General features: G+C 44.6%; 1 protein-coding gene across 2 annotated transcripts in view; it reads left to right on the top strand.

Moving 5' to 3' along the window:
• Nucleotides 1-14,175, top strand: part of NPTN (neuroplastin) — an 81,582-nt gene that overhangs the window by 17,212 nt on the left and 50,195 nt on the right. For both annotated transcript variants that reach the window (XM_044279842.1, XM_044279840.1), the window contains exon 2: nt 8,268-8,615. In XM_044279842.1, coding sequence (XP_044135777.1) covers nt 8,268-8,615 — 348 coding nt within the window. The remainder of the gene's footprint in view (nt 1-8,267; nt 8,616-14,175) is intronic.

The raw sequence follows: 14,175 nt of genomic DNA, 5'->3' as shown, positions 1-14,175 counted from the left end.
AATGAATGGTTCTGTATACGGAACATAAACGGGGGGAAAAAAAAACAAAAACGTTTGGGTGCAAGGGGCGTAAACTTGATGACGGATTCCTTTTAACAGCTCCAGAACATGCCAATAAATCCAGATTTTCATGAGCTCCTGGCTCTCCCCACCTTCAGCTGGAAACAAACTGTCAATAAGCAGCAGGTGGGTGGGAAAAGCCAGTGTACCTGTGTCTAAACGGCATTAAAAAAAACAAAAAAACGGGCCCATTTATTTCAGTTGGAAGAAAAAACATCTAGCTCCACATCTAAGCAGGAAACACTTTTTATTGATGTGGTTAAAATCTTCATACAGGATAGTTTTGTCAACGCGTTTCAGACGATATGACAATTTTGGTCCTTCCTCATGACAAAAAAAAACTAAAACGGGCCCATTTATTTCAGTTGGGTCCGTCTGGCTGTGAAAACAGACAGAAAAAGGACATGTCCCTATTTTTTTATGGCTGCTATTCACTGGCCGACATAAAAACAGCCATGTAAATGGCTCCATTGACTTCAGTTAGTTCCAAAAAGGGCTGTCACGTGGCCTTTTTTCATGTTCATGTGAATATAGCCTAAGGTTCTAAAGACTTCTCCCATGTTATCATGCAGGGTTGAAAAGTGTCAATTCCTGTCCTCTGTTCTGCTGTGGAATAACATTCTGCAATGTAAGGCCTCATGCACACGACAGTATTTTTTCACTGTCTGTAAAACGGGGTTCCGTTGGTCCGTGATCCGTGACCGTTTTTTCATCCGTGGGCCTGGCCGTGCGGAGCCAAACGGATCCGTCCTGAATTACAATGCAAGTCAATGGGGACAGATCTGTTTGACGTTGACACAATATGGTGCAATTGCAAACTGATCCGTCCCCATTGACTTTCAATGTAAAGTCTGGAGTCCCCTTTATACCATCGGATCAGAGTTTTCTCCAATCCGATGGTATATTTTAACTTGAAACGTCCCCATCACCATGGGAACGCCTCTATGTTAGAATATACCATCGGATTTGAGTTACATCGTGAAAACTCATATCCGACAGTATATTCTAACACAGAGGCGTTCCCATGGTGATGGGGACGCTTCTAGTTAGAATATACTACAAACTGTGTACATGACTGCCCCCTGCTGCCTGGCAGCACCCGATCTCTTACAGGGGGCCGTGATCAGCACAATTAACCCCATAGGTGCCGCACCTGAAGGGGTTAGTTGTGCGTATCATAGACCCCTGTAAGAGATCAGGGCTGCCAGGCAGCAGGGGGCAGACCCCCCCCTCCCCCTATTGTATTAATAACATTGGTGGCACAGTGTGTGGCCTCCCCCGGCCCCCTTCCCTCCCTCTATTGTAATAAGAACATTGGTGGCCAGTGTGCGGCCTCCCCCGGCCCCCCCTCCATTGTAATAAGAACATTGGTGGCCAGTGTGCGGCCTCCCCCTATTGCATTAATAACATTGGTGGCCAGTGTGCGGCCCCCCCCCCCCCCGATCATTGGTGGCAGCGGAGTTCCGATCGGAGTCCCAGTTTAATCGCTGGGGCTCCGATCGGTAACCATGGCAACTAGGATGCTACTGCAGTCCTGGTTGCCATGGTTACTTAGCAATAGTAGAAGCATCATACTTACCTGCTGGCTGTTGCGATGTCTGTGTCCGGCCGGGAGCTCCTCCTACTGGTAAGTGACAGGTCTGTGCGGCGCATTGGGGGGGGGGAGGCCGCACACTGGCCACCAATGTTATTAATGCAATAGAGGGAGGGAGGGAGGGGGGGGGTGCACACTGTGCCACCAACGTATTAATACAAAAGAGGGAGGAAGGGGGGGCCGGGGGCGCACACTGTGCCACCAATGTTATTAATACAATAGAGGGAGGGAGGGGGGTCTGTCCCCTGCTGCCTGGCAGCCCCGGATCTCTTACAGGGGGCTATGATACGCACAATTAACCCCTTCAGGTGCAGCACCTGAGGGGTTAATTGTATGGATCACAGCCCCCTGTAAGAGATCGGGTGCTGCCAGGCAGCAGTCATGTACACAGTTCGTTGTATATTATAACTAGTAGCGTCCCCATCACAATGGGAACGCCTCTGTGTTAGAATATACTGTCGGATCTGAGTTTTCACTTCTACTCAGCTCTGTAAAAGCTTTTATGCAGACGGATCTTCGGATGAAAGTACACGGATCATGGAGGCGGATGACGAACGGTGCATTTTCCGAGTTTTCAACGGACCCATTGAAAGTCAACGGTCGTGTGCATGAGGCCTAAGGGTGCCTTCACATACTGCAGATTTTTGTTTCTGAATTTTCTGCAACTGAAAATGAGTTGCATTCATTCGAGCACATGGATTTCTGTAGGCCTTATTCAGTTGAATGCAACTGATTTTCAGTCACAAAAAATTCTGCACCAAAATCTGCAATGCGTGAAGGCACCCTAAACGTGTTGCGGCATTTCTGAAGCAGGATGTTTCCATTTTATTGGGGGATATCATTTTCACCGAAATCTGCATCCTAATCTGTGCTAAAATTCTGCACCATTGTTAAAATCCACACCTGCATGTTTTCTGCCGGATTTTTCCGCCAAGTGTGAAGGCACCCTAATATGGTGAGGATTTTCTGCATGCACATCCTTGACTGATAGTCAGTGGGCGGGTGTGCCAGGACTTTGACCATGGTAAATGCACATTTAATGGTGAAACCCACCACTTCACAGCAGAATAGAGCCTGCTATGGATTTGAATACTTGTATCCATGCAGTTTTTCACCACATTGTGCGAATGGAGTTTTACCTCACATAGTTCAGCAAATCGATAATGCTGGGGTACTGTAGAAAGAGCTAAAACAACCACTTGATGACAAATACTGGTTATCAGGTGGATTCTGCAGTTTTGGGTACACATTGTCCTTTACTAATCCTATATAAGGCTACTTTCACACTGGCGTTTTGGCTTTCCGTTTGTGAGATCCGTTCAGGGCACTCACAAGCGGTCCAAAACAGATCAGTTTGCATTCTAATTCATTCTAAATGGAAAAGGATCCGCTCAGTTTGCATCAGTTCAGTCTCCATTCCACTTTGGAGGCGGACACCAAAACGCTGCTTGCAGTGTTTTCGTGTCCGTCTGCTGAAACTGACACAATAGAAAACTGATCCGTCCTCCATTGACTTTCAATGGTGTTCAAGATGGATCCGTCTTGGCTATGTTAAAGATAATACAAACGGTTATATTATCTGAACGGATCCGTCTGTGCAGATCCATGACGGATCCGCAGCAAACACGAGTGTGAAAGTAGCCTTATTTCCAGTAGCTTTGGTGATTATTGTGGTTCAAGTGTGGGCTTATAATTTATCAGCTTTCTGTTGGCATACAGAACACATGAGACATTGAAGACTCGCTGTATTTACAATGAGAAGGTGAAAATATACCAAATTGTGTGTTGGATTTTCAGATTAAACTTGGTAAGCACATAATATTAATAACCCCAGCCCCCTTATCTCAAGGGCAGACAAGGTGCCTTCTTTACTGTTTAGCTGGCTGTGACTCAAGGGCTGGAAAGTGAAATGCAGGGTATTATCCATAGTCCAGCTGGCTGCCAGAAATCCACAATCTTTTATTAACTTTTTGTGCGCTTAGAAAGAGCACGGCTTTGACTCTGAGCCTTGGTAATGAGAATCAAGTCATTTAAGCCATCTGACCAGGGCTTATATTTAACTCTGTGACATAGTTTTTCCTTTATATTTTTAATTTATGGGAGTTTACAATGTATAGGTGGAGATGTTGGGGTGCTGCCATGTTGTGGCTCTGCTTTGCTTTTACTGCGTTTTTTTTCGACAACATACCTGGGATTATGGTGCACAGCATACTTAAATTACCTTATTGTAACTATTTCATAAGGGTTCTATTACACCTACAGATGAAGCGGGCAATTGTCAGGAAGGAAGCATTCCTTGCCGGCAATCACCTCTCGCTATTGTAGGAGATCTCCTCCGCAATGTGGAGAGGAGTGATCGCTAATGCCATCGCTTGTTTGCTGGCAGCAGATCTTGATTAGACAGCATGATCTGCCGCCGACAAACGAGGATGTTTAAAGAGGACCTTTCACCGGATTTTATTAATTGAAATAAGTACCTGTACTTGGGGGGGTACCATCCGCTGATGCTGCCACCCTGCCTGTTTTGTTAAAATAGCGCTCCTACGCTGCGCCCCCTGCTCAGTATGCAAATGCTGAGCATCAGAGCGATGAGGAGGCGATGCAGTCTTTCTCTGTGGGTGCCAGGGAGGTTTTTTCTCAGCACTATTTTCACCCAGGCAGCCACCCTTATATGAACATTTCATGCTCTGATGCTGTCCCTTGCCTGACTGGGCAGAACCGCGCAGGGCAAAGGCTTTTTTAGGAGATCCGGTGCCCTAGCCTGTGGGGAGATGGGAGGCCGCACACTGCCACCAATGTTGTTACTGCTATAGAGGGAGGGGGGGCCGATGGTGGGCGCACACTGTGCCACCAACGATTTATTACAATAGAGGGAGGGAGGGGGGGCGATGGTGGGCGCACACGGTGCCACCAACGATTTATTACAATAGAGGGAGGGAGGGGGGGGGGCGATGGTGGGCGCACACTGTGCCACCAACGATTTATTACAATAGAGGGAGGGGGGGGGGGGCGATGGTGGGCGCACACGGTGCCACCAACGATTTATTACAATAGAGGGAGGGGGGGGCGATGGTGGGCGCACACTGTGCCACCAACGATTTATAACAATAGAGGGAGGAAGGGGGGGCCCGATGGGGGGCGCACACTGTGCCACCAACGATATTCAAACTGGGGAGGGGGGGGGGGGGGTCTGCCCCCTGCTGCCTGGCAGCCCTGATCTCTTACAGGGGGATATGATAGTACAATTAACCCATTCAGGTGCCGCACCTGAAGGGGTTAATTGTGCTATCATATCCCCCTGTAAGAGATCGGGTGCTGCCAGGCAGCAGGGGGCAGTCTTGTACAAAGTTTGTAGTGTATTCTAACTAGAAGCGTCCCCATCACCATGGGAACGCTTCTGTGTTAGAATATACTGTCGGATATGAGTTTTCACGAAGTGAAAACTTAGATCTGAAAAAGCTTTTATGCAGACAGATCTTCGGATCCGTCTGTATGAAAGCAACCTACGGCCACGGATCACGGACATGGATGCCAATCTTGTGTGCATCCGTGTTCTTTCACGGACCCATTGACTTGAATGGGTCCGTGAACCGTTGTCCGTCAAAAAAATAGGACAGGTCCTATTTTTTTGACGGACAGGATACACGGATCACGGCCTCGGCTGCAAAACGGTGCATTTTCCGATTTTTCCACGGACCCATTGAAAGTCAATGGGTCCACGAGAAAATAAAAATAAAAAAAGAAAACGGCACAGCGGCCATGGATGCACACAACGGTCGTGTGCATGAGGCCTAAGGCCGGATCCGGATCAATGCCTTTCAATGGGCATTAATTCCGGATCCGGCCTTGCGGCAAGTGTTCAGGATTTTTGGCCGGAGCAAAAAGCGCAGCATGCTGCAGTATTTTCTCCGGCCAAAAAACGTTTCGGTCCTGAACTGAAGACATCCTGAACGGATTTCTCTCCATTCAGAATGCATTGGGATAATCCTGATCAGGATTTTTCCGGCATAGAGCCCTGACGACGGAACTCTATGCCGGAACAACGCAAGTGTGAAAGAGCCCTAAGGGTACTTTCACACTTTTTCTTTTCCGGCATAGAGTTACGTCACAGGGGCTCTATACCGGAAAAGAACTGATCAGTTTTATCTTCATGCATTCTGAATGGAGACTTCAGTTTGCATCAGGATGTCTTCAGTTCAGTCGTTTTGACTGATCAGGTAAAAGAAAACAGCAGCATGCTACAGTTTTATCTCGAGCGAAAAAAACTGAAGACTTGCCTGAATGCCGGATCCGGCATTTTTTCCCATAGGAATGTATTAGTGCCGGAGCGGCCTTCCGGTCTGCGCATGCGCAGACTGAAAAAAGGTGAAAAAAATAAATGCCGGATCTGTTTTGCCGGATGACACCGGAAAGACGGATCCGGCATTTCAATGCATTTTTTCGACTGATCGGGCATTTTTAAGACTGATCAGGATCCTGATCAGTCTTACTAATGCCATCAGTTAGCATACATTTTGCCTGATCCGGCAGGCAGTTCCGGCGACGGAACTGCTTGCCAGATCTCTCTGCCGCAAGTGTGAAAGTAGCCTAAACGGTGTGGTCCACAATGGCTTAATTAGGGCCGTGCGGTACTTGACCACAGCTCAGCTGCACTGTGACCTCGTAACCTAATGGATCAGTATCATGTGGTTGTGTAACACAACTGTGTGCATGACCGTTTAAGCACAGCTATAAGGAGAAAGCACCTACCTGTATGGGTATCATAATGCATGACCATGTTCATACTTTGTCTTCATACCAAATTAATGATCACATTGTAGTGCTGAATTAAAACTAAATATATTAAAAATGAGGCCACCTTAAGCAATACGAAAGACAGTTGCTAAGGCAACCTGGGGTTTTGACAAGCTAATCATCTTTACAGCAGCCCACAGAAATGCACTAAAAATACAATTTTACATGAAGTAAACAGATACTGTGTGCGTTGGAGGCAGGCCATTCATATATAGATTTTGCCCCTGCTTTTGGACACATGTAGCTGGTTTGAAAATTTGATTTTAATTGTTCCCCCTCTTTTATTATATACAAAAAAAATCACACAAAATAAACTGGAATAAGTCTTAATTTATTTTGTCTTTCTAGACTGGCATCTCTCTAGTTTCAGATCTGGATTTGTATTTGCAGTGTAAGAAATGGCACACCCACTTCTCAATTCGCATTTTCATGATTCCACTTGGCACATTAATCTGTAAAATATTTCTTGTGTGTCTTAGTGTTGTGCAGTTTTAATGTAATTGTTGTTTGTGTGTGTCTTGGGGTTGTTCCTTGCTAAATAAGTGTCGTGCGTGATCATGCTCACTGTGCCAGCCCTTCATTACCAGATTACAGCTCAGCAATCAAAGCATCAGTAAGGTTGTGCGTCAATGTGTAGCTAATCTGAGGAAGCTGGTAGGCAGCTGCAGAGGATGCTGCAATGCAGGGCAGGGTGGAAGATCAGGAATGGGAAGTCTCGTTGAAAGAAGGGGGAGGTTATAGCCCAGGTAACTGTAATAGGGAGAGTCTTTTAATTCATTGCTATCAAGTGTTGCCTTATGATGACTTTACAGTTTTAGCAAAAGGGACAGAAACAAAAAAGTAATAGCCTGACTGGGTACATGTGCCGGCTTCTGCAAGTGTCTTGCCTCCTATGATGATTGATTTTAGTATGTACGTAAATGATTTAAGATTAAGGGATATGTTGTAGGTGTGTTTCCTAGACAATTCTTTAAAGGCTACGAACACCTTCTGGGGCAGTTTTTTATGATCGCCTTACTCATCTTTGGCTAATTATTATTTTTCAATTGGACTTTATTTAAAAAAAGTTATCAGTTTTTTGTTCCGCAGGGTAGAACTTTTTCACACTGAACCCATCAGGTTGCTGCTCTGGCAACTTCATGTATAGGATTTATTTCTGAACTCCTGACAGCTCATAAAGACCCATCATAGCTAAATTTGCATGAAACTGAAATTTATTTATTTTTTAGCCAAAATGAGTAAATGCAATCATTACATATATTGCCCCCCAATTGTGTTCATAGCCTTTAACTTACTGAGCTGTACACCTATAATGTAATGTTAGAGCAGTATTTTTTGCTTGGCAATGGCACGTAAGCCTTTTTTCATTTTTTTTTTTTTTTATTCGACACATTTTATAGTATACATGTCTTTTTACATATATACGTTTTAACGTGCAGTTTATCTTGAATATGAATATTGTACTTGTAAATTGAATTAGGCGTTTTTTATTTATTAAACAAATCAAGGATTCCAGGTGCCACTTTAGGAGCCTAGGGTGTTAATCATGGAGCATTAAGTGTTAAAAAAAAAAAAAGATGGTACATTTACAAGGTTTTTATTCTGACATATATACATAAATATATAGCATCAATTTTTTTTTTCACCTCTTTTTACCCCTTTGAATTGCCAGTCATGCTAAAAGCAATTCTATATAATCTTTTGTTTATCTGCATTCTTATTTGCTTGTTTTATCTTTTCTTTCTTTTTCTTTCTACGCCTTATCCTTTTCTTCCTACTGGCCTATTGCATCCTCTCTGCTAAACCCCTCTAACCATAGCTGGGTTTGTCAAGTCGCCAATGTCAGAAACTAAACTAACAGGGGATGCCTTTGAACTATACTGTGATGTGGCTGGGATCCCCACACCAGAGATCCAATGGTGGTATGCTGAAGTCAACCGGGTTGAGTCTTTCAAACAGCTGTGGGATGGTGCACGGAAGCGCCGAGTCGCCATTAACACAGCCTATGGGACAAATTGTGTGAGTGTGCTGAGAATAACTCGTCTGACACTGGAAGATTCTGGCACCTATGAGTGCCGGGCAAGCAACGACCCCCGAAGAAATGACCTGAGACAAAACCCGGCCATAACATGGATCCGAGCCCAGGCCACCGTAAGCGTCCTACAGAGTGAGTCCACCCTCCTCCCGTATCGTAGTGGATTTGTAGTAGCTAGATGAGCTCTAGTGAAACTGTGTGTGCCCCACTTTCCTCACAAACCCACCTCCAGAGATCCTTGATAAACCATCTTGTTGTCTCGTCTTTTTTGACCCTTTGATTCTTCCACCATACGTAGTCTTTAGAAGCTTCTTTCAACTACTGCTTTCTTATCCTAGGAATCGCAGAAGAGGGGACTCGATGCAGCGATATGCTCCCTTTATTTGTCTTTTTTATTTCTGGCTCCATTCTTAGTATTATCTTGTGTGCTGTCTTTACTTCTGTGTCTAATGATTCTTACTTTAAGATCTAACTTATTTTTCTTTTATCCTGCATTACAACTCTACAAATAATCCAGCGTATCATTTTTCACGTTTTCATTTTTTTGTTTTTGCGTGAACAGTCTTTATAGCATTTAGACTGCTTTGTTCGATCATTATTTTTATTATTATTCTGCCCCATTTGTATTTTGATCTTCCTCTTCCTCTGTGGTGCCATTGGCTCTCTAAACATCTTGTCCGGTTGCTCAGTTTGTCAGAGTAGTACTAGTTTGCTTTTGTTTGTTATCTTGTAATTTATGTAATCCCATTTCTTGACATATTTTCTCAGCATTGTTGTTTTGTTACAGTTTTATTGTCACAGCTTCATATTTTTGGAGATAAGCATAAGGTATTGTAAGTGCCATTTCAGCAGGGTTCTGTGATTTTTTTTTTTTTAAATGAATCATTCATTAAATGAAACTTACTGCCCTCATGAACATTTACTTCTCACACTAGAGTTGCAACTGATTTCTCATAGTACTGTGTTTTTACCTCTTGTTTCCTACAGGCCACTTCTTCCTGCCTGTAAACTGATTGAAGGCCATTCAATCCCCCTCCCCTTGCTATGTTGTAATGCGACAGATTGTGTTCTCTCATCCCAAGCTTTGCAGAAAGGTGAAGGCTAACTCTGAATGGAGTACACTGCAGGAACAAGTGGCCAGAATATTAAGCAGCTTGTTTTATGTTTTGGCAGCTTGTTCAGCTTATGGATCCTGCATCAATATATACCAGACACTGGCCATCACTCCTTGTGTGGTTAAAGCAGCGACTCAGGATTGTGTCTACTACTGTGCATAGACATAGTTTCCCAGCTACGTAACTTTGCATACACATACATGGAGATCCAATTATTCCCTTGTAAGGCAGCTTTTTTGTGTTCTGCTATTGATCCACTTTTGGAGAAGCACCAAATTATACATATGCATGCAAACACAATGGGTATTTTGGATTACATTTTCCTTGTTTTCTCTCCTTTCAAGTTGAAAATAGGTTGTCAGTTGATGATTAAGGGTACTTTCACACTTGCGGATTCCGGCAGGCAGTTCCGTCAAAACGCATGCAAACTGATGGTATTTTTCAGACAGATCAGGATCCTGATCCGTATGACAAATGCATTGAAATGCCGGATCCGTCTATCCGGTGTCAACCGGAAAAACGGATCCGGCATTATTATTTATATTTTTTCACATTTTCTGCGGTCTGAGCATGCGCAGACCGCAATGCCGGATCCGTTTTGCCAGAACGCTCGGGGTCGGATCCAGCATTAATGCATTTCAATGGGGAAAAAAATGCCAGATCCGGCATTCCAGCAAGTGTTCCGGAATTTTGGACGGAGATAAAACCGCACCATGCTGCGGTATTATCTCCGTCCTGAAAAGGCAAAAAGACTGAACTGAAGACATCCTCATGCATCCTGAACACATTTCTCTCCATTCAGAATGCATTAGGATAAAACTGATCAGTTATTTTCCGGTATTATGCCCCTAGGGCAGAATTTAATTGCTGGAAAAGAATAACACTAGTGTGAAAGTACCCTAAGCAGTTTAAAATATGTAAATATACTAAGAAATTAAGATATGGTAACCTAGCCAGTGGCTTAAAAAATGTTCATAAAATCTTTTTTTGATAACCATACTGTGTACTGTTTTAACAAGCAGACTATAACAACTCTTGACATTTAGAGGAGCCTATATTACAAGTAAGCGCTGTATTACACTGCTAGATGTATCAGACGATTGGCAGGAAGTAAGCGTTCCTTCCCGACAATTGCCTACTCGTCAGTGGAGACCACTGCTATTACATGCAGCAATCTCCTACACAGTATTGGGAGAAGCGATTGCTAATACCATCACTTGTCCCCATACAGAATCGTTATTTGCCAGCAGCAGACCATGATTAGACTGCACAATCTGCTGCCGACAAACACAGATTTTTGTGACCGCATAAAAGATGCGGTTGCTCGTTCACCAGCACCACCTTTATACTGGTAGATCATCTCTGATAAGCGTTCTTAAGAACGCTTGTTATTGATGATCTGGCTGATCCTTGGCCAGTGTAACAGGCTTAAGATGATTAACCCCTTCCTGACTGCCCATTGTAAACTTACAGTAGAATTAGTGTATTTATATATGGCGCCTGCTCGCAAGTGCATCAGATGCCATATTTAAAATAAAATAAAAACGCCTTGACTGAGCAACACAGCTTCTTTTAGTGCTAAACCTGGTCCTTAGCTGCATTCCCTATGCTATCAGCAGCTGCCCTTTGCTAGGGAAAATCCCTGTATTCAGAGCTTAGTAAATACTGTCCTACATGACACCTTCGTCGTCTCCCCTTCCTGGTGTGCTCACTAACTAGCCATCCGTGAATGGGGGAGAGTGGAAGTGCCTGTGATCTGTGTTATCAGATGAAAATCAGTCAGTGGCCTGTGTTATAATTGGACACCAGCACAGAACAATACATTATAGAAATACCCAAAGCACTGAAACATTGGATGCACCAGGTTTTTCAGCAGCGCCAGAAGCAGACAGACTAATGCCCCTTTCACACGGGCGAGTATTCCGCGCGGGTGCGATGCGTGAGTTGAACGCATTGCACCCGCACTGAATCTGTACCCATTCATTTCTATGGGGCTGTTCACATGAGCGGTGGTTTTCATGCATCACTTATGCGTTGCGTGAAAATCGCAGCATGTTCTATATTCTGCGTTTTTCATGTAACGCAGGCCCCATAGAAATGAATGGGGTTGCGTGAAAATCGCAAGCATCCACAAGCAAGTTTGGATGCGGTGCGATTTTCACGCATGGGTTCTAGGTGACAGTCTATTCACTGTATTATTTTCCCTTATAACATGGTTATAAGGAAAATAATAGCATTCTGAATACAGAATGCATAGTATAATAGTGCTGGAGGGGTTACACAATAAATAAAAAAGTTAACTCACCTTCTCCTCTTGATCGCGTAGTTCCCGGTCTCTTTACTTCTTTAATGATGAGCTCTGGGCTAAAGGACCTGTGGTGACGTCAGATCACATGCTCCATCACCACGGTGATGGACCATGTGATTGGAGCATGTGATCTGATGTCACCACAGGTCATTTAGCCCAGAGCTCATCATTAAAGAAGTAAAGAGACCGGGAACTACGCGATCAAGAGGAGAAGGTGAGTTAACTTTTTTTTATTTATTTTGTAATCCCTCCAGCACTATTTTACTATGCATTCTGTATTCAGAATGCTATTATTTTCCCTTTATAACCATGTACGGCTCTTTCACACTTGCGTTCTTTTCTTCCGGCATAGAGTTCCATCGTCGGGGCTCTATGCCGGAAGAATCCTGATCAGTTTTATCCTAATGCATTCTGAATGGAGAGAAATCCGTTCAGGATGCATCAGGATGTCTTCAGTTCAGGACCGGAACGTTTTTTTGGCTGGAGAAAATACTGCAGCATGCTGCGCTTTTTGCTCCGGCCAAAAATCCTGAACACTTGCCGCAAGGCCGGATCCGGAATTAATGCCCATTGAAAGGCATTAATCCGGATCCGGCCTTAAGCTAAACGTCGTTTCGGCGCATTGCCGGATCCGACGTTTAGCTTTTTCTTAATGGTTACCATGGCTGCTGGGACGCTAAAGTCCTGTTTGCCATGGTAAAGTGTAGTGGGGAGCGGGGGAGCAGTATACTTACCGTCCGTGCGGCTCCCGGGGCGCTTCAGAGTGACGTCAGGGCGCCCCACGCGCATGGATTACTTGATCGCATGGCACGTCATCCATGCGCATGGGGTGCTCTGACGTCATTCTGGAGCGCCCTGGGAGCCGCACGGACTGTAAGTATACTGCTCCCCTGCTCCCCACTACATGGCGTCCTGGCTGCCATAGTACGGTAACACTGAACGCATTTTGAAGACTGATCCGTCTTCAAATGCTTTCAGTTCACTTGCATTTTTCCGGATCCGGCGTGTAATTCCGGCAAATGGAGTGCATTTGCGGACAACGCAAGTGTGAAAGAGCCCTTATAAGGGAAAATAATACAATCTTCAGAACATCAATCCCAAGCCCGAACTTCTGTGAAGAAGTTCGGGTTTGGGTACCAAACATGCGTGATTTTTCTCATGCGAGTGTACAACGCATTACAATGTTTTGCACTCGCACAGAAAAATCGCGGGTGTTCCCGCAAAGCACCCGCCTCTTATCCAGGCCAAAAATAAGACTCCCGTGTGAAAGAGGCCTAAGGGTACTTTCATACTTGCGTTAAAGTTTTCCGGTATTGAGTTCCGTCCTAGGGGTTCAATGCCTGAAAAAAACTGATCAGTTTAATCCTAATGCATTCTGAATGGAGAGAAATCCGTCCAGGATGCTTTAGGATGTCTTCAGTTCAGTCACTCTTACTGTATTTGGCCGGGGGAAATACCGCAGCATGCTGCAGTATTTTCTCTGTCCAAAATATCGGGACACTTGCCGGAATGCCAGATCCGGCATTATTTTCCATTGAAATGCATTAATGCCGGGACCGGCATCAAGTGTTCCGGCAAAACGGATGCGCAGGCCTTTAAAAATGCAAAAAAAATATAAAATACCAGATCCGTTTATCAGGATGTCACCGGAGAGACTGATCTGGTGTTTCAATGCACTTGTTAGACTGATCTGTCTACAAATACTATCCGTTTGCACACGGATTTCCGGATCCGGCAGGCACTTCCGGCGATGGAACTGCCTTCCGGATCTTCACAACGCAAATGTGAAAGTACTCTAAGAACAAAATGTCCTCTAGCCTGTACAGGAGCCATATTCCGTATCTACTGAGCTCTGAATATGGATTTTTCCTAGCAACTGCCAGTTGGCGATAGCATAGGGCAGGGGTCTGCACGCACTCCCTTAGCAACTCCCCTGTGAAACTATAATTTCTAGCATGCACCATTCACTTTTAGAACAGTTCAGAGAACAGCCAAGTGTGTGTGCTGGGAGTTGTAGTTTTACAACAGCTGGAGTTCTGGAGGTAGCTGAACTCTGGCCCGGAGGCAGCAGTTTAGGACGAGTGGTAGCGCAAAAGGTAATAAAATCACCTGCCTTACACTTTGATGAAAAAAAAAAAAAAAAAGTTAGGCCTCTTCCACATGTCTGTGATGACATCCATGACAACAGGGGTGGCCAACCTTACATACAAAAAGAGCCCCCCCCCAAAAAAAGTATGACTACCAGGAGCTACAAGCTATACATTTACAC

This window comes from Bufo gargarizans, chromosome 2, assembly GCF_014858855.1.
Source record: "Bufo gargarizans isolate SCDJY-AF-19 chromosome 2, ASM1485885v1, whole genome shotgun sequence".
NCBI classification, from domain to species: Eukaryota; Metazoa; Chordata; class Amphibia; order Anura; family Bufonidae; genus Bufo; species Bufo gargarizans.
This window is presented reverse-complemented; position numbering and strand designations above follow the sequence as displayed.